The following is a 20,648-nucleotide window of genomic DNA, read 5'->3' as shown; positions in this document are numbered from 1 at the left end:
GTCTACAATCATGACTCATTATGATTTGAATCTGCCATCAGGGAACTGAAGGAGTGCTAGTGGTTACAAACTTGGTGCTTCCTCTTTGATTTCTGATGTCTTCCCTGGCTGTTACACCTCTCAGTTGTTCCTTTGGAAACCTCTTTTCCATGGTAAACAGTCTCTTAGAGAGTCACCATCATCACTGAAGGTTTCCTTGGCGTCATTGCCAAAATTAAAATGTTGCTTCTCCAGGAAGACACCATAACCCTCTCGTGTGTGAGTGTGTGAGTGTGTGTGTGTGTGTCTGTGTGTGTGTGTGTGTGGCAGGAGAAGGTTGGGGGTATAAAAGGGTGGCACTGATGGTGGTGCTACTTGTCCTACCATGGTTCATGATCTTTAAATCCCAGGTGATATGGTTAGGTTTTCTCTCCCCACTCAAATCTCATCTTGAATTGTAATCTCCATAATCTCCACGTGTCAAGGGAGAGACCAGGTAGATGTAATTGAATTGGGGAGGTGGTTTACTCCATGCTGTTTTCATAACAGTGAGTGAGTTCTCATGGGATTTAATAATTTCGTAAGGGGCTCTTCCTCCTTCCCTTGGCACTTCTCCTTCCTGCCACCTTGTGAAGAAGGTGCCTGCTTCCTCTTTGCCTTCTGCCACGCTCATAAGTTTCCTGAGGCCTCCTCAGCCATGCTGAACTATGAGTCAATTAAACCTATTTCCTTTATAAATTACGCAGTCTCAGGAAGTCCTTTATAGCAGTATGAAAATGGACTAATACACCAGGTGTAGTTAGTTTTCTCTGAACATCTAGTGCCACTTCAAGGATACCACTTTTCCATCTGCAGCCTTTAATCCTGCTCTTTGGGGACTCATGTCATCCAGTGATAACTTGTTCTAACATCTCTCCAATGCTGCCATCCACCAACTTCTTGAGCACATCTGTAATCCTGTTATCATCCTAGATATTAACTAGATTTGTGAAAATCAAATTTGATCAGCCCTTCATCTTATATAACCCTTCAGAATCTCCCAGGGGTAGGAGAAACAATGCCAGTGGAAAAGTAGTGTGTCTTCTAGGAGGATCCTAGGTTTGGACTGAGGGATTCAGTAATACATGGGCCTCTGTAATGCACTGACAGGCAGGGCATTCCTGCCATGCTTGTTTAGTTATGACACTGAGGAACCCCTGGGGAAAGAACCTTGAGGCTGTGTCTTCTACTTAATTTCAGATGCAACTTGGCATGTCTCACCTCTACAAAGAGGAGTGATATGATTTGGCCATGTCCCCACCCGAATCTCATCATGAATTGTAGTTCCTGTAATCCCTACACGTCATTAGAGGGACCTGGTGGGAGGAAACTGAATCATGGGGGTAGTTACCTCCATGCTGTTATCATGATAGTGAGTGAGTTCTTAGGAGATATGATGGTTTTGTGAGGAGCTTTCCCCTGCTTCACCATGCACTTCTCCTTGCTGCCACCATGTGAAGAAAGCCGTGTTTGCTTCTTTTCCACTATGATTGTAAGTTTCCCGAGGCTTCCGCAGCCATGCTGAACTGTGAGTCAATTAAATCTCTTTCCTTTATAAATTACCCAGTCTCAGGTATGTCCTCACAGCAGTGTGAGAACAGACTAATACAGTAAATTGGTACCTAGTAGTGGGGACTGCTGTAAAGATACCCAAAATGTGAAAGTGACCTTGGAACTGGCTAACAGGCAGAGGTTGGAACAGTTTGGAGGGCTCAGAAGAAGACGGGAAAATGTTTGGAACTTCCTAGAGACTTGGAGTGCTCAGAAGACAAAGATATGGGAAAGTCTGGAACTTCCTAGAGACTTGTTGAATGGCTTTGACCAAAATGCTGACAGTGATATGGACAATAAAGTCCAGGCTGAGGTGGTCTCAGAGGGAGATGAGGAACTTGTTGGGAACTAGAGCAAAGGTGGCTCTTGTTATACTTTAGCAAAGAGACTGGTGGCATTTTGCCCCTGCCCTAGAGATCTGTGGAACTTTGAATATGAGAAAGATGATTTAGGGTATCTGGCAGAAGAAATTTCTAACCAGCAAGTGTTCAAGAGGAAGCAGAGCTTAAAAGTTTAAAAAATTTGCAGCTGATGATGCAACAGAAAAGAAAAACACATTTTAGGGGAGAAATTTAAGCCAGCTGCAGAAATTTGCATCAGTAATGAGGAGCCAAGTGTTAATCACCAAGACAATGGGGAAAATGTCTCCAGGGCATGTCAGAGACCTTCATGGCAGCCCCTCCCATCACAGGACTGGGGGACTAGGAGGAAAAAATGATTTAGTGGGCCAGGCCTAAGGCCTCATGCTCTGTGCAGCCTCAGGACATACTGCCCTGTGTCCCAGCTGCTTCAGCTCCAGCTGTGGCCAAAAGAGGCAAATACACAGCTCAGGTCATTATTTCAGAGAGTTCAAGCCCCAAGCCTTGGCAGCTTCCAAATGGTGTTGGACCTGCAGTGTACAGAAGACTAGAATTTAAGTTTGGGAACCTCCACCTAGATTTCAGAGGATGTATGGAAACGCCTGGATGGCCAGGCAGAAGTTTGCTGCAGGGGTGGAAACTTCATGGAGAAGCTCTGCTAGGACAGTGCAGAAGGGAAATGTGGGGTCAGAGCCCCCACACAGTGTCCCCACTGGGGCACTGCTGAATGAAGCTGTGAGAAGAAGGGCACTGTCCTCCAAACCCCAGAATGGTAGATCCACCAACAGCTTGCACTGTGTGCCTGGAAAAGCCACAGACACTCAACGCCATCCTGTAAAAGCAGCTGGGAGGAAGGCTGTACCCTGCAAAGCCACAGGGGAGCTGCCCAAGGCTGTGGGAGACCACCTCTTGCATCAGCATGACTTGGATGTGAGACCTGGTGTCAAAGGAGATCATTTTGTAACTTTAAGGTTTAATGACTGCCCCGCTGGATTTTGGATTTGAATGGGGCCTCTAGCCCCTTTGTTTTGGCCAATTTATCCCCTTTGGAATGGGTGTATTTACCCAATGTCTGTACCCCCATTTTATCTAGGAAGTAACTAACTTGCTTTTGGTTTTGGTGGCTCGTTGGTGGAAGGGACTTGCCTTGTCTCAGATGAGATTTTAGACTTTGACTTTTGGGTTAATGCTAGAATTAGCTAAGACCTTGGGGGACTGTTGGAAAGGCATGATTATGTTTTGAAATGTGAGGACATGAGATTTGGAGAGGGGCCAGGGGCAGAATGATATGGTTTGGCTGTGTCCCCACCCAAATCTCATCTTGAGTTTTAGTTCCCATAATCCCCACGTGTTATGAGAGGGACCTGGTGGGAGGTATTAATAATGGTTATCTCCATGATGTTCTCATGATAGTGAATGAGTTCTCACAAGATCTGATGGTTTTATAAGGGACTTTTCCCCCACTTCACTCTGTACTTCTCTTTGCAGCCGCCATGTAAATAAGGATGTGTTTCCTTCCCCTTTTGCCAGTTGTAAGTTTCTTGAGTCCTCCGCAGCCATGCTGAACTGTGTGTCAATTAAACCTCTTTCCTTTATAAATTACCCAGTCTCAGGTATGTCCTTATAGCAGCATGAGAACGGACTAATACAGTGAGAGTAACTGAGTTCTATGATACTGTGAGCAACTATAAGTAAATGCTGAAAAAAGTGTTTCACTAAACAGTATAACTCATTGGAGCCCAGGCTTTGGAAACCCACCAACTGAGAATACACAAAGGGACAGAATAAGGCTCTGCACAGACAGTTGTGCAGATTTGGGACCATGAGGGCATGTATCAGGCAGAACCATGGGAGACAGTCACCATGATTAGTGCCTGGGGCGGCTGCAGCATGTGTGCTCTTAGACAGGCAACAAGAAATCAGAGGTAGCAGTGTGTGCTGGAACAGCTCTGAGCCCATGGGACTGGGCTTGTCCCAGAGCCGCTGTTTGGGAGGACCTATCATACTTACACAGAGTTACAGTTCCAACATGAGCAGATGAGGAACAGAGTCAGGGTAAAGAGGGACACATATATTGTATTTAAAGTTTCTGTATGTCTCTCTTCCCTACTCTTAGTGACTAGAAATCTAAACATAGAGCTTAGCACAGGAGCTGGAATGCATTGCATGCTCAACACATTTTAGTTAAACTGGCAAGTATATTTTGTCTTACATTATTGTGTTCTTGTCTAGATTAAGGGTGCAAATTCCTTTGTAGATAGCTTTCTAGAACTTGATGGCAAAATATAAATTAAAAGCTGAGTACAAGGAGAATTCAATACTGAGATAGAAGAATAGGAAAATTCACATTGCAGATCAAAATGAGGTTTAAACTACTATTCCCTAAAATGTTTATGGTGAAATAAGGTAGTTCTATATAAAGCCCAATCTTACATAAATCCAGTGACCATAAATGTGGTCCTAATACTTTTAATTGTATGAGATTAAAATCAGGAATGTAGATTTAAAACAGAACTATGTACCAAAGGGCTAATTGAGTCTCTATGTAGAAGAAAGGAGTTTTTGTTTTTATTGTATGTACTTATTTTTAATTGTTAGAGTGAAAAAGAATTCATGGAATCCTTTTGTAATGAAAAAGTAGAAGAGAAACAAAATGATTCTGTATCTTGTAGAATTAAAATTTAATGATTTTTTTTTCCATGTAATATCCATCTTTCAATCTTCAGAGTTGTCTGTGTCAGGAAACACATGGAGTAATTCAGATATGGTCCCTACCCTCAAGGGGACTATATAAAGACACATGTCTAAGATACTTGAAGTAAGAACAAGAATGAAATGACTTCAAAGACATTGTCTGAGACTAGCTCCCCAAGGTCAGGCACCATGTTGTTTCCATGTTATGAATAGTTCCTTAGTACATTCAAAAGACTTAGTGCTAATTTATGGTGGGCAAGATCATCTGTTCACACAGCTATTATTCCTTTGAATGTATGTGTAAAATTCAGTGTCCAGCATTGCTGTCAAACTGCTGTTTCTGAGTCCCTGAGATTCAAAATATTACCGTATTTTACTTACTCTTATAGGCTCTAAAGTGGAGAAAAAGGAATTAGCTACATTTTTAAGGCTTGGAAATGTTATTCTGGTGAAAGATGTTTGATACCTGTACAGTAAGGAGCAAATTGCTCCTTTCCTTTGATCTCATGGGTGGAAATGTGCCCATTTGGGTCCTTTCCAAAATCAGAGAGCCATTTGGGGTTATTAAAATCCAACTAAAGTGTCGACTGGAATGTGACTTTGAAAGAAAGCTGCTTGAAATACACATTAGGTTACCTTTGAAGCATAATAATAATAGTAAACAACAAAATGAGCCATTAGAAAACATCAGTGAAAGATTTAGGCCTTGACACAGAGACAAAAGGCCTCAGATGTTTGTATACCGTGGTTACGTTAATCAGAAACAAATTCTAATGGCTTGATACATCCAAATGCTTCTCTAAATTTGGGTACAGATGACTTGACCACTGAAAAAGAGACAGGTATATCTAACAGGAAGGGAGCTACTACATATGGTTAATAATACATACATGTGTGATTTGGCAAATGTTTGTAATATGTTAAATATGAGTGTTAAAGGACAGTTTTTATTTTGCCACTTTAATCTGAAGTAACTCCTCTTTACTTTTGTGTTTATTTTCTTTTTGTGAATTTGCTACATTGAAGTACGTTTTAAAGTAGGAAGAGATAGTGAAGGACAATTTATCTCCATGCTGCATGACAATCTGTTAGATCAGCATTGTTCCATAAGTCTTATAAGAAAAATGGTTTTTCTCACAGCAATGTTCACATTTGATTAAGTTACATGTAAGACTTTCAAGTAAAGATTACAGTGTTTCAAAGACAAATATTTTAAATATACTGACTATAGAAATTTAGGAAAACAATTTTGGAGCTAAAATGGAGTTTTATAAGTATAAGATCTTATAGGCTATTAAATGATCACACTTTTCTGTGACTCAGTGTAGCAAGAATTGAAATTCTGTGCTTTGGGGTGTAGACATAACATTTACTTTTTTATAGTTTCCTTATATGGTAAGGGATCTGCCAGTTTATAATTATAGATCTTTCCACATCTCTACACCATTAAAAACGTGGGTACAGAGACATTTTAGAAGGCATACAAATGGTCACAATTCAACTTGACTGGATTTGGCCTATGGGAATTATAAGACTTCCCAAACGAACAAAAAATTGTTTGAATTATGAAACCAAACTTAACATTGCAACTTTCACTATTAAATGTAGGTAATTTCAACACTCAAAATTGATTTCACATAAACCGTCATCAGAACGTGTGTATTGCCATGTCAATTAACTGCTGATTCTAAAAATAACTTTGAATTTCCAAAAAGCCAGTACAAAAGGGAAGGCTTGGTGAACTGGAAAGGTGTCAGGCAGATTACAAACAAATACCTTTCTTAAAATTGATCTTGACCTGAATAACCCACAAAGAACTTCTGATGTGGTTCCAGATCCACAGAATAAAATAGAAAACAATTTTTATGGTGCAAGTGTTCCAAAATTGTCCTATACTGGATTAGAGGATGCTCTGATTACAAATATGTTTCATGATCATGGATGGGGTCTGAAGAGGAGACAGGGTAATGGCTTTCTGAGGTTGGAAAACATTAGATTGGCCAGGCAAATGTGTTAGTCTTAAGACAAATGTATACTGTTGAAGTACTTTTTGTCGGATGTAGTCATTCTGCAGATGGCATTCAATCCAAGATCCAGTCACCAAATTATGACCAGCTGAAAAAGTAGCCTAAGAATTCACAAAAGTGGAATAAAAATAACGTGACAAACAATAGCTAGAAGTTAGTCCTTATAACTCATAATTTCACTTCAGGACATCATGCAATTTTGACAGATAATAGGGAATTCTTTCATTTCATCCCTTAGCCCCCAAATATTTAATTATGGCCACATGAAATAAACTGTGTTTTGATTGAAGGGAATCCAACTTCTGAATCTGTCAAAGATGCTGGGGATTAGGGGGCAAGACTAAAATTTTCTTTAGGAATGAGTTTTGTTTTGTTTTGGTGTTTCCAGATTTGCAGTCAGCATATTGTCTGTCTCCCACCCTTCCTCTAATCCCCAGCCCTTCTTACTCTGACAGCTGAGGCTTTGTAACTCCTGCCCTTGGACAACGCTGAGCGTTGGCTCTGGGAACAAATTCTGCTCTGAGGTGCGGAGACTGATTGTAAGGAGCTCCAGACCAGAAGTTTACCAATTTAATATTAAACTGTTGGTTCTATCTTACAGTCTCATGCAGTTCCCCAGATACTAAATTCCCCTGTCTTAAACTCAATTTCCCAAGTGGCTGAATATCTGTTGCTGAATTTTTACACTATTGGAATGACCTGTATTAGTCTTAGTATAAGCTAATTCCTCTTTTGCTCTATTTAGATGTGCATCTTGGGTCTTGGAATCTATTGGACGTTAACACACATGTATTTGTTTCTATCTAATGCTCTTGAACTTAAATATTTTATTTAAGATTAAGGCACTAAATGTTACACAACTTGTATGGGGACTAACATTTCCAACTGCTGACTTCACTGTATTAATTTGCTCAGCACCACTCTGGCCTTTTCAAAGAAGATCTTCCGGTGGGTCATTGAGTTTCATGTCAGAAGAGCTCTCCAGCCTCCTGTCTGAGGGACCCTCTGCCTGACTGTGGAATGCTAGGAGGTCTAGGGAAAAGTTCAGGGCTCCTCCCTTCACACGCCAACTTTACCTTCATCTTTCTGTTTTCAGCCTCTAGATTAATTTATTCTTTACTATACTTGTGTTTCTGAGTCCAGACTTTCTGCAGTTCCATTTTAAAAGATATTGTATGTGATGATATAGATTCCCAACTGTATGGGCTGGGGTAAGGAACTCAGGGGTCTACCAATTTTGCACATAGACTTCTAGCCAATTGTTTTCTGACCTGTGTCTCAGCCTTATCTTTTTCAGCATAGGATCTGAACAGCAAGTATGCCTCACTCACAGCTAGTATTTCTCTTCTCTCGGCACTTTCAGTTGTACCTTATTTTGCCTGCTAAGTCAAACTTCATAGAATGAATTCAAATGAATTCAGATTTCTTGTCTGTTATGAGTTATTTCTTATTCTGTTTTTTCTTTGTGGCGGGGGTTGGGGAGTAAGTGAGTAGCTTTATGCCTTTAAAGTATTTTTCTTGGGGTTTCAAGTGGAAGAGAAGATAAATGCTTGTGGTCAATCTGCCTCATTTAGTCTGTACTTCATGCATGATTTTTTAGACCTTATCCTTATGCCAATTTTCTCAAAGTGTGTTTAGTGGGGTGTTAATAGTTGTGATAAAAAAAAAAGGAAAAGTCATTCTGTGGTCAAAAATGCTGGGGAAAAACTGGGTCACACTAAGCTAACCAGCTTCTTTAGTGTAAGAACTTTTGGGATTATTTAATATACTAATATTATTATCTGAGAACCCATAAGGTGGAGGTGTATTCAGTATTTCTCAAAAAACAAAACCCGTTTTCACCAAATTAGAACATTAAACCTTAATGTAGGAAATGGTAATCAAAATAGTTCAAACTCTGGCTTAGCTTGGTTCTTAAAGGCTAGTAATAAACTCCCTGACATGGGGGTTTATTGCAAAGAACATGAAGGAGTTTATGAGTCAGCATCTCTTTTTTAGTCACACTGACATTCTAGGTTTCAGTATTGAAAAGGCTGGGTAGTATAGCTGCCTTATGGAGTCATAATAGTAGTTCAACATAAGTTACTTTCACTGTTTGTTGACCCTCCATTTAATTATCCTTCTTAGGAGAGAGACCCTGATTTAATTGGTGTTACAACCATTCAATATAGGGTACTCCCTTTGAAACAGGATTTTGTATCAAGTCATCTCAGAAAAGGCTGGGCTCCCTCATGACCAACGAATTCATTCTCACTGGGCACTGATCTCTAATCTAATCAGCTAGTAGCAGAGGATAGAATTCACTTACAGATGATTGAATGAGCACTAATCATTTTACACAGAAAGAACTGTTCGAAACTACATTTCTAAAAAAGGAGTGTAAGAATCTGTGACTCATCTTCAGCACAGGGTCATTGAAAGATTTTTAAATGACAACACCGAATGTGAAGTATAGGAACATTCTCCTGGTGGGGGGTAAGAAGTACGGATTCAAGTAGTTGACACTGGAGGCTCTGAGATAAAAATATTGCAATAGCTGAGGGCAAAGAAATGATACAGAAGGAAAGACCCTCCTCCCCACCTTGTTCATTTGCCACCCCACACACTATTTACCTGAATCCTCAACCTGCTCCTCAGGGGCCTTTCTCCAACTGTCCTTCTTTGTCCTGTATTTTTATTCTATCTCTTGGTATTGATTATTTCCCCTCTGTTTAAAAACATGCCAAAGTCTTTCCTCCTTTAAATCCAATATTTTTACCCTTTTCTTATTTTTATTTGTTGAAAGCTGTTATGAGCCCCCTTTCTCACTTCCTATACCTCTTCAACTATTCTAGTCTAATTCTTGCCCCAACATTTTACCAAAACCACTCTTAAGATGATCAGAAAGGACTCCCTTTCTGGATCATAATGTTTTGCTTCATGCCAAAAACATTATTTTGGAATCCTCACCTTAATAGATCTATCTATTACATTTGACAAAACTGACCCTGTCTCCATGTCTCCTTTTCACAAATGGTTACTCTATGGCTTTCCATGGCATCACCTTCTACTTGAGTTTTCCTGCTATTAGTTTATGCTCGAAGTTCAAATGCTCCTATTTCTCAAGACTTTGCTTAAATATTGGTGTTTCCAGGAGTTTCTTTCTCAGCCACTCTACTCACTTTCTCTGGATGACGTATTTTCTTTTCTTTTCTTTTCTTTTTGGAAATTAAAAACGTAACCTGTATGACCTCACACATACAGTGGGCACAGGGCAAAGACTTATTTAATTCGCTCAGTGGGAACAGCAGGAGGCAAAGCCGTCTCAGAGGAGGATTCAGGGCTAAGTGCCTACAGCCCTTGAGAGATCGCACAGTGGATTAAGATGGGAAAGAAGAGGTGGGTTGTCGATGATGTGCAGGCAATGCAGCCGTCACCACCTGCCATCTTCTCTGCCACACAGAATACACTTGCACCTCTACCAAAACTCTACAGTTCACGCAGGATGTCAATGAGTCTGGGCTCTGTGGATGATCTATTTTCATGGTTTCAACTACGACCTATTTTCTGATGACTCCCTGTGCCATCTCTCATCCCTACCTTTCCCTCCAGTGTCATATTTGTATATCCAACTGCCCATTGGAGATCTCCACCTGGATGTCCTACAGGCAACTCAAATACAACATGTTCAAAATTGAACTCATCATCTTTTCCTAATAAAGTGACTTTTCAGTCATTCTTTGTCTCAATTGCCAGTTTCTCTCCCTAATCCATCACTCAAGTTAGGAGTCATCTTTGATTCTTCCCACTCCCGCATGCCACAAATAAGATCTATAGATATCATTTTTTAAAACCAGGCTTGCTTTTGTCCACTTCTCTCTTATACTTGCTGTCTCTGTCCTGGTTTGGGTGGAACTTTACAATCTCTCACCTGACTTCTGGAAAAAAAAAATCTCCTAACTTCTCTAACTTGTTCTTCTTCAAATCTTCCTTGCTCACTGTTATTAGTCTTAACTGTTTGAAACAAAACCATGACCATCTCACTCCTCTCCTGAAAACCTTTCAGTGGGTCTCCATCACCTACAGGATCATCCAGTTCTTACCATGATCTTGCCCTCACCTACTTTTTTCAAATATTCTTTTGTGATTTATGTTCTACTATATACAGGATTGCCTGTGATTATGAGAACATCAGGTATTTCAGGGCTACTTTGGTTCACATTATCCTATGGGATTGCAATGGCCTTCCTTCTACCATTATCTTATTACCTTGATTAAGTCCTGTTCATCCTTCAACAATTAACTTGGATGGTAATTCAAGAAGAAACACTTAATCCTTAGATTGAGTGCCTCTTATTGGTGTTTCACAATATCTTATTCATATATCTGATGTGCTATCAAAGGTATTGTTTCATAATATGGGTTTTTAGGCCTGACCCTGACTGCAATGTCCTGAGGGCATAGAGTATGTCATATTTATTTTTATATTACTACTGTTTAGTTCAAGAACTGGACTCACAAAATAAATGTTGAATGATTTAGTAAAAGAATAAACAAGGTCAAGGCAGTTGGAATGTAGTGTAGGAGAAAGACGTGGAAAATATATAGCATGTAAACAGGATTTGGTAACTGGCTGGTTAAGGGTTGTGAAAGGGCTGGAGAAAGATAAGCAAAAGTCGAAGATGGCTCTAGTTTATAAATGGTAGTGTGATAGAGTAAATTAGGGAATACTAGAGGGGAGGAAAGTTTAAAGGAAATATTAATTCTCCCTCTAAGGACATGCTGATTTTGAGATACTTACGGGAGTCCTATAAAATGCTCTTCTAACTCACTTTACAGCAGTAGTACAATGCTTGCATAGAGTAGATACTTAAAAATATCTATTGAATTAAATTTCCATACTAATTCATTAAAAATAGGCATGCTGAAAGTTAAATTCTGGGTTCTTCTATATCAGCTAACTATGTTAACCATATTTGTATCTTTTTTTTCCCTAAAAGTCATTATTTCAGTTTTTTTTTTGCCAGATGAATTTAAAGTTTCTTTCTTTTTAATTTTTAAATTGTGGTTAGATAGTAAACTTGTAAAGTTTAAAGGAGAAAGTAAAACACTTTATTTCTAGGCCAAATAATCTTTTATTTAATTAAGATTAAATAATAAAGATTATAGGGTTAAAATTAATTAATAGTGGAAAACCATCTCTAACAAAGAACCAAAACTCCCTTCTTTTCTTCTTTCTATAGTACCAGAATCAAAGGAAACCTGCTGGTATTAGTGGTAGTTTGATGCCAGATGGTTTTTGTTGACTCAGTCAAAAGCTGTAGCTACATTTGCCAAAAAAGGAAGATATTATATAAGGTCTGCATAATTGATTAGACTACTGAATAATAACATATCAATTGGTTGTGGATTTGTCCCTTCTGCAGCCAGGTTTGTGTTGATAACATTATTGTATTCTTTCCAGGTTTTAGCTTGTTCACAGTAGGTGTTTGCCACATAACCGAAGGCACCATCCAAAACCTCTCTTGGGCAAGAGCTACCTGGATCCTGTTTGTTGTCCTATGTAAACACTAGGAAAACGTAATCCATTTCCACTCATAAAAAGAAACACCTGCTTTTCTAATCAGCAGGAACATGTTAGTCAAAATTGATGCACACCAGTTGGGAAATTGTTTACAGATTCTTGGTGGCAACATATTCTCTTTTGGTGCCTTGACGGATGAAAGAAACACCTCAAGACCTTTAATCTCACCTATGGCAGTGAGAGCTCACTGAAGCAAGTTTGTTATGTCTATGATAGAATTCTAACCACAAACCAAAGAAAAAACATCAATATCTTACTGTAATGATTATACCAACCCTTCTCAGGTATCCTTGAGTCTATTCTGGGAATAGTTTAGTTGAACATCAGAAGATAAAAGTACCCCAAGCCAGAATTTTTATGGTTCTAACACAATTTTTTCAACTCTTGCTAGTATTTTATGGTAAGCTTTATTTGCCAGGCTCATAAGATGAGCACAGAGGTGAAGAAAAGGTTATCAGCAGAATTTTGCCCTTTAACTTTTTAGACATGAGAGCAGTCACCAACTTTTTTTCTAGCTTGCTGCATTCATTATCAAATGTCCTCTATAAAGAGTTTTAGATTTTTTGGATTGTAATAAGCTAACATTGCTATTACATCACTGTTAAGATGTTAGGTGATGATTTAGAAAGATTATAAAATGTCAGTGTCTGCACTAGAGACTTGCTGAGGTACAAGGGGTACAAATTGTTCGAGAGTTAAGCAATAATTATGCCTAAGTAACGAATGAATTTAGCGACTTTATGATGAAGGGAGTCAGCTGAGAAAGATGATCATATCAGCTGTATGTTGTGACTGGAACAGCAAATGCTCCCAGAAGCTTATTTTAGCTTAAACATTAAAACTTCAAAATAGATAACAATACTCTGAAATCAATTAAGATAATTTGGCGGAGACCTACATGGCTTGCTATCAAGACAGCCTACATCAGAAATAGAGTTAAGAAAAAGCGAGTTATGTGTGATAATTACACACCAAAAACTATAAAGTCAAATAAGCTAAATGATTTTACCTGAACATGCTTGAAGCATTGTTACTATGCAAGTTAATGATAATTTTAATCAGTAATAATTATAAGCCAATATTCTAGTGCTGATGGTTCAAAAAGCCTTTTTTGTGGTTTCTGAATACCACGGCTATTAATGTGAACTGGTTGATGCTGTGGTACGAGATACATGTAACCATGTGGGAAGGGCACTTCTGTTTTTAATTGGAGCCATGTTGAAATTATTCGAGGACATTTTGCTTTTTAGACTTTCAGAGCACTAAAGCTAAAAAAAAGAAAAGTAGACACCTTTCTGCAAAAATATGAATTGAAGACACATTATGTACAAATAAATAAATAAACAAATAAAAATTCTTTCTGAAAGAGGAACAAAACCAATCTCTATGTTGTCTTTCAAAAGCCCTGTTTTCTGTGGGTTTGGCAACCACTGGCTTGCTTTTTTAGCCAGCTGTGATCCTGGGCTGGCTCAGCTGCAAGATCTTTGCTTCTTTCTCTTCCAGGCTACAGCCCTTGCATTTCTAAGTCTTGACTTTTGCAAATAGGATAAGTATTCTAAACGTTGTATATTTTCTTGTGGAAGACATTAGTAGACACACAGTATCCTACAGCTTAAAATCTGTTCTGCAACAGCATGATCCAGCTTCAAGCCGCTAGGTCAAAATTTAAAATGTCATGTTCTGTACTGTGGCTGCAGGCTTTCACTTCTCTGAAATGCAGTTCCATTTGGTCATATTAAAGGATAATGTAAATCCACCCATAAATCATACAGAGCAACTACTGCAGTGTCAATAACATTTTCAGTATTGGTAAAACTCTTGGGACCAAGACGGATTTTTTTTTTTTTCTTTGAGATGGAGTCTTGCTGTGTCACCCAGGCTGGAGTGCAGTGGTGGTGATCTCAGCTCATTGCAACCTCTACTTCCCAGGTTCAAGTGATTCTCCTGCCTCTACCTCCCCAGTAGCTGGGATTACAGGCACACACCACCACACCTGGCTAATTTTTGTATTTTTAGTAGAGACGGGGTTTCACCATGCTGGCAGGCTGGTCTCAAACTTCTGACCTCAAGTGATCCACCCGCCTCGGCCTCCCAAAGTGCTGAGATTACAGGTGTGAGCTACCGCACCCGGCCCACCAAGATGGATTCTGACAGTCAGCTAAGGGCTGAAAAACAGAATCAGAAGGAAACTTTAGTTGTCACCTCACGAGTCAACCCACTAATAAATGCATCCTGGTTTACAAAAGAAGGCAAGCAAGAAAGAGTGAATCAATATCTAATAGAAAGATAAAATGAGGCACTATTCATCTGTTTCAGCTGAATCTCCTGAAATCTAGAGCAAATAACAGAAGCCAAAAAAAAAATCATATTCCAAGAAATTTCTGGACAACCTATACAAGACTTTCAAAAGTATGGACAAAATCCAGTTTTCCATATTCTTGTCTCACCAAAAGAGTTGTGAGACAAAGAGGAAGGAAGGGATGGAATTTCTGTGTGAGCTTTCCAATGTTTTGGGGCCCTCTTCCCCATTGGGGTGTTGTTTTATTTTTGCCTTAAGCCAAGTGAGAGGAGCCTTCAGCAGAGCCAAGCACATGTCTCTTGGGGTTTGGGAAGCATTAGAACTGGTATGATATACTGTGGCTACAGATCAGCTTTAGGGTGGCAGAGAGAGTGAGAGAGAAGGCTTCACTGGGAACTAACTGTATTTCCAGCAATGACAGAGCAACAATGCATTAATATTTCTGTAGATCAAATATATATATTTCTGTAGTTCAAAGTATAGCAAGCCTAGTGCTATTTTGAATATTTTTCAAAAGGATGCCTGGAGGAGCAACGTGATCCTCAACAGAGTGATAGACAGTTGGATACCAAGGACCCAAAAAAGGAATCTACTTGGAGGAGAGGTATTACCGCCATCAAGGAAGTTGGAGCCATAAAGTTCCACTGGTGGGGAGCAGGCTCTCCAAGGCAATTCGTAAAAGCACTCATAAAAAAAAGAAGTAGCATGCTAGACTCAGAGAGCACATCACTGGGTTATGCTTGTACTAGTCAAACAAGACTCTTCTTGTCCTTAGCATCCTGTCTCTACTCTGACCAACACAGAAAAATGTAGAAGAATAAAAGTAGAGAAGGAAGATGGGGAAATGGCAAATAAGTGTCCTGCCTTCTCTCCCCTGATTTGGGCTTTTGAGACTGAGGGAAACCTAAGCTGGGGGATGGAAATGACTTATGTAGTTATGACTCAGAATGGGACAATTTTAGTATTGATGTGATACTCCTATGCCTGAAGGTGATTGGAGACCTTTCGTTACCTGAAAGTGGTGTTAAACTTATGGGTCCTGACCAAGATTTTTGTTCAAGGGTTAGGGAGGAAGTAATCCACAGAGGGTTCAAAAGGACAGGAGAAAAAAGAATAAAATAGTTTTAGGCTATCACCTTATCAGCTTAGCCTATTCATAGGTTAAAATAAAATCATTTTCACTCTGGTTGGGGGGACCCTACCCAAAACACAGGTCCTCCTGTTATGCATTGGACAAGGCAATGAAAGAAGGTCATTCATTAGTTTAGCACATTAAGTAGTCGTGCTTTGCAAGCTGCTGCTACTGAAAACCTTTGCCACCTTTTTTTTGGATGCAATTTCTGATGGGAAGGCTTGAAGTCTATTAGAGAAAATAAGTGCTCTCCAGGTTCCCATATTCCTGCTTGCATTGACCAATTGTTCTAGTTTTGAAGTGTTTAAACAAACATAAATTTTTTAACATCTCATTTGGTAGAGCTAAAGTTGTGGTTACTACATGCCTTGGCTGAGTGATGATGAACATATATCATTTAATCTCCACCTGACATTGTTTTTTGTTTCATGCAAAATAAGACTGACAATACAATTAAAGATACAACAAACAATTTTAAAAGATCAAAAGCTATAAAACTCAGATAGCCAGCATAAATACCTCATGGAAATGACATCCACACTTCCCCTGTAGAAACTCTTTGTAACGCCCCATTGTTATAGGGAATGTGTCAACTACATCATAGCCATATTTTTTTGCAGTATCCAGAATAATCAAATTTTCTTTCCATAAGTTCTGTACTTCACTCTGATTGGAAAGCAGAAGAATGAGAATTTTTATTAACAGAGGATTGTTTTATGATTCAATAAGTTAGGTGGAAATTATGTAAATGTCTTTTTTACTGGGATTAGTCATAGTGTAAGATAAGGAACTTCACATGCATTTCTTAAATAAAGATGTGTTCTAATTTTTTTTACTCAAAACATACATGTAATCATTTATGTATAAAACAGCAATATCTATAGTGACACACAGTTTTGAACTTCTTCAGTAAAAAGTGGTTAAATTTATTGCCCACAAAGACTCATAAAATATCTAAAATTCTCAATTTAAAAATTAACATTACTGCCAAAAGCAATCTACAGATTTAATGCTATTCCTATCAAATTACAAATGTTATTTTTTACAGAATTAGAAAAAACTATTCTAAAATTCATATGGAACCAAAAAAGAGCCCTAATAACCAAAACATCTTAAACAAAAAGAATAAAGCTAACACATCACATCATGTGACTTCAAACTATACTATAAGGCTACAGTAACCAAAACAGCATGGTTTTGGTACAAAAACAGACACATAGACCAATGAAGAACAGAGAACCCAGAAAAAAGCCGCACCTATAACCAACTTATTTCAACAAACTCAACAAAAATAAGCAATGGGAAAAGGACCCTCAATAAATAGTGCTGGGATAAATGGCTCTCTAGATTCACAATAATGAAACTGGATTCTTACCTCTTACCATATATAAAAATTAACTCAAAATGGATTAAAGACTTAAATGTAAGACCTTAAACTATAAAAATCCTAGGAGAAAACTAGGAAATACCATTTTGGACACTGGCCTTGGCAAAGAATTTATGACCAAGACCTCAAAAACAATTGTACCGAAACCAAAAATTGATAAGTGGAACCTAATTAAACTAAAGAGCTATGCACAGCAAAAGAAACTATCAACAAAGCAAATAGACAATCTACAGAATGGGAGAAAATGTCTGCAAACTATGGATCTGACAAAGTTCAAATATCTAGAATCCATAAGTAATTTAAATCAGCAAGTAGAAAACAAACCCATTAAAAAGTGGTAGACACTTCTCAAAAGAAGATATATGATTTGAATATTTGTCCCCTCCAAATCTCATTGTTGAAATGTGAACCCCAGTGTTGGAGGTGAGGCTTAGTGGGAGGTGTTTGGGTCATAGGGGTGGACCTTTCATGAACGGTTCTGTGCCCTCCCCACAGTAATGAGTTCACACAAGATCTGGTTGTTTAAAAGAGTCTGGCACCTCCCCCCCCCTCCTTCTCCCTTTCTCATTATGTGACTCTCGTCATGTGACACACTGGCTCTCCCTTAGCCTTCTGTCATGATTGTAAGCTTCCTGAAGTCTCACCAGAGCAGATACTTGTACCATGCTTCTTGTATAGTCTGCAGAACAGTGAGCCAAAATACCCCTTTTCTTTATAATTTACCTAGTCTCTGGTATTTCTTTACAGCAATGCAAAGCAGACTAATACAACATACAGGCACCCAACAGACATGAAAAAATGTTCAATGCCACTAATCATCAGAGAAATGCATATCAAAACCACAATGAGATACCATCTCACACCAGTCAGAATGGCTATTATTGAAAAGTAAAAAATTAACAGATGTTTGTGAGGCCATGCAAAACAGGAATGCTTATAAACTGTTGGTGGAAACATAAATTAATTCAACCACTGTGGAAAGCAGTTTGAAGGCTTCTCAAAGAACTAAAAATGGAACTACGATTTGACCCAGCAATCCCATTACTCAATATGTATCCAAAAGAAAATAAATCATCCTACCAAAAAGACATGCATTTCTATGTTCATCACAGCACTATTCACAATAGAAAAGATATAGAACCAACCTAGGTGCTCATCAAAAGTGGATGAGATAAAGAAAACATGGTACATATTTACCACAGAATACTATGCAGCCTAAAGAACAAAATCATGTTTTTTGCAGAAACATGGATGCACCTGGAGCCTTCCGTTAGCTAAATAATGCAGGAACAGAAAATCAAATACTGCATCTCCTCACTTATGAGTGGGAGCTGAATATTGAATATGCATAAAGATAGAAACAATGGACACTGGGGTCTACAAGAAGAGGGAGGAAGGGAGAGGACAAAGGGTTGGAAAATTACCTATTAGATACTACGCTTGCTACACTTACTTGTATACCAGGTATTTTTTGAGGGTCTTCTATGTGCTGAGAATTGTATTTGGCATTTGGGCTGTCAGTGTAAGCCATATAAACTCCCTTAACCCACAATTCCCTTGGTGCTCTCACAATTACCATCCAGCAGAGGAGACAGACAGCCAAGGAGTATATGACTGACATGAGTAAGGACATAAGACACTGTTACAGGAGCTCATGGTAGGAGCAGCCAACCCAGTCTAGTGTGTCAAGAGGTTTTCTCTGAGGAACTAGCATGTAAGCTAACATTTGAAGAGTAACTGGAAGTTACCCAGAGGAGGGAGTGGTGGAGGAGTTAACTCCAAGTAGAAGCAGCAGGGATTTATTTCAAAGGTCTGGAGGTGACTGAGCGCATGGTGTGCTTGAGAAACTGAAATATGCTCAGCCTGACTGAGCTCAGTGGTGTTGTGAGTGTGAATGTGTGTGTGTGCACATGCACTGGTAGCAAGGGATAAGTCTACGGAGAAAGACGGAAGCCAGCACTGAATGGCTATATGAGCACATGATGAGAAGTTTGAATTTGTTTTCTGCTTTCACTTGCAATTATCCCCCTTTTCCTTTTTTCTATTCTTTGCCCTTCCTCTTCTTTTCTCCTTCTGTCTTCACTCAGTTTGAAAAGATTGATGAGCACCATCAAAGTTCAGGTGGCAGTCATAATGTTTAACACAATATCTGGCACATAGTAAGTGCTGAAGAAATGTTTGCTGAAATGAATTGATTCTGAACTGTAACCTAAGTATAAATAAAGGCCACAAGTATGCCAATTACTGTGAGGAGCTGCAACCAAAGGGGCACAGTGGAGCTACTGGAGTCCTCAAGAATGAATTGTGGATCTCGACCTGTAGACTTCAAATAACATTAAAGGGATTCAATCCATGGAAGACATTATCAAAGGTCCCCTGTCCTGATTGGCTCTCCCAGATGTTAAATGCCTCAACTCATTTTGAATTAACTTAACCCCTGCTAACTCCAAGATGCTGAATTTAGAGGATGTAACTTGGCCACTTCCTACCATTTCTCCTGTTTTTGCGTCACAGAAGATCTGCTGTTCAGGCAGATACATTTTGGAGAAAAGAACTGGGGGTCTTGTGTTCTGTGCTGGGGAAAGGTAGTAGCACTCAACAGAGACATAAAAATATAAATCTCAACCTCCTTACATATTAAACGGACAGCTTCCTTTCTCCCCAATTCCCAGTGCTCACCAGGGTCATTACTCTGCAATTGCCCAATAATGCTGGCTGCTCCAGAAGTCCCTTCACTTGAGCAAGAGCAGCTGGTTCTCGTCCCTACAGATCCTATCTTTGTTTTCTTTTCTGAGACTTCTATTTAGTGCTGAGGCTAATTTACTATCTTCTATAAGAACTGGCCAGAGACCCCTACTCTTTTCATTGATGAATATCCAATTACAGGAAAAACCAATGATACTACTTCAAAGACTATTTTTAAAATAAAGCAATCATTTTGAAATCATCTTCAAAAAGACCACTCTTTCCCAAAGGACTCATGATAGTGATAATTTTTTTTTGTGGATTCAGCATGAACCTGACAAAAGGAAATCCTTTGAATATAGCCTTTAAAGGTGTATGTAAAATTGGTGGGGTAAGGGAACTTAAAGCACAATCTTTCTCATATACCCCTCAGCTCTTTATTTTTGCATAGTTCAACATGCTGTTTCCTCTTTTATGAAGTCAATGGATTATTTACAACATATTTGTGGGCTACATGAAATTAATTATAATTTATTTGCAAACATAACCCTTAAGTATATTCTCTTTTTTTTACTTTCATGAAGGTTGCTCAATATTATATAGTGCCTTACGGGTCTTTTTCCGGCAGGGATCCTTATAGGAATCACGAAATTCACCTAGCCCAGAGGAAATGTGCTTACCTGTGTTAAGAAATGTACTCCATCCACTGGCAGATGAAATCCAATTCCCAAAGTTTTGATGATCACTAGGATATTGAGTAAATTTTCCCTGAATGAGATAATTATAATTCTAAAGTCAGTAACTTTAATTACATTTCTAGATGTTCGTTGTTTATATTAACAAATACCATAGAATTCTTTCAGAATGTGATAATTGGCATAAAAGACTAAATGCTCATTTTATATATTTGATGTATAATACGGTTTTTTTAAG

General features: G+C 38.7%; 1 protein-coding gene across 2 annotated transcripts in view; it reads right to left on the bottom strand.

The window, feature by feature from the left end:
• Positions 1-20,648, bottom strand: part of CPED1 (cadherin like and PC-esterase domain containing 1) — a 312,286-nt gene that overhangs the window by 12,172 nt on the left and 279,466 nt on the right. For both annotated transcript variants that reach the window (XM_063708746.1, XM_063708747.1), the window contains 2 exons: positions 20,396-20,483; positions 16,163-16,309 (listed from right to left, as the gene is read on the bottom strand). In XM_063708746.1, coding sequence (XP_063564816.1) covers positions 16,163-16,309; positions 20,396-20,483 — 235 coding nt within the window. The remainder of the gene's footprint in view (positions 1-16,162; positions 16,310-20,395; positions 20,484-20,648) is intronic.

This window comes from Gorilla gorilla, chromosome 6 (genome assembly GCF_029281585.2).
Source record: "Gorilla gorilla gorilla isolate KB3781 chromosome 6, NHGRI_mGorGor1-v2.1_pri, whole genome shotgun sequence".
NCBI classification, from domain to species: Eukaryota; Metazoa; Chordata; class Mammalia; order Primates; family Hominidae; genus Gorilla; species Gorilla gorilla.
This window is presented reverse-complemented; position numbering and strand designations above follow the sequence as displayed.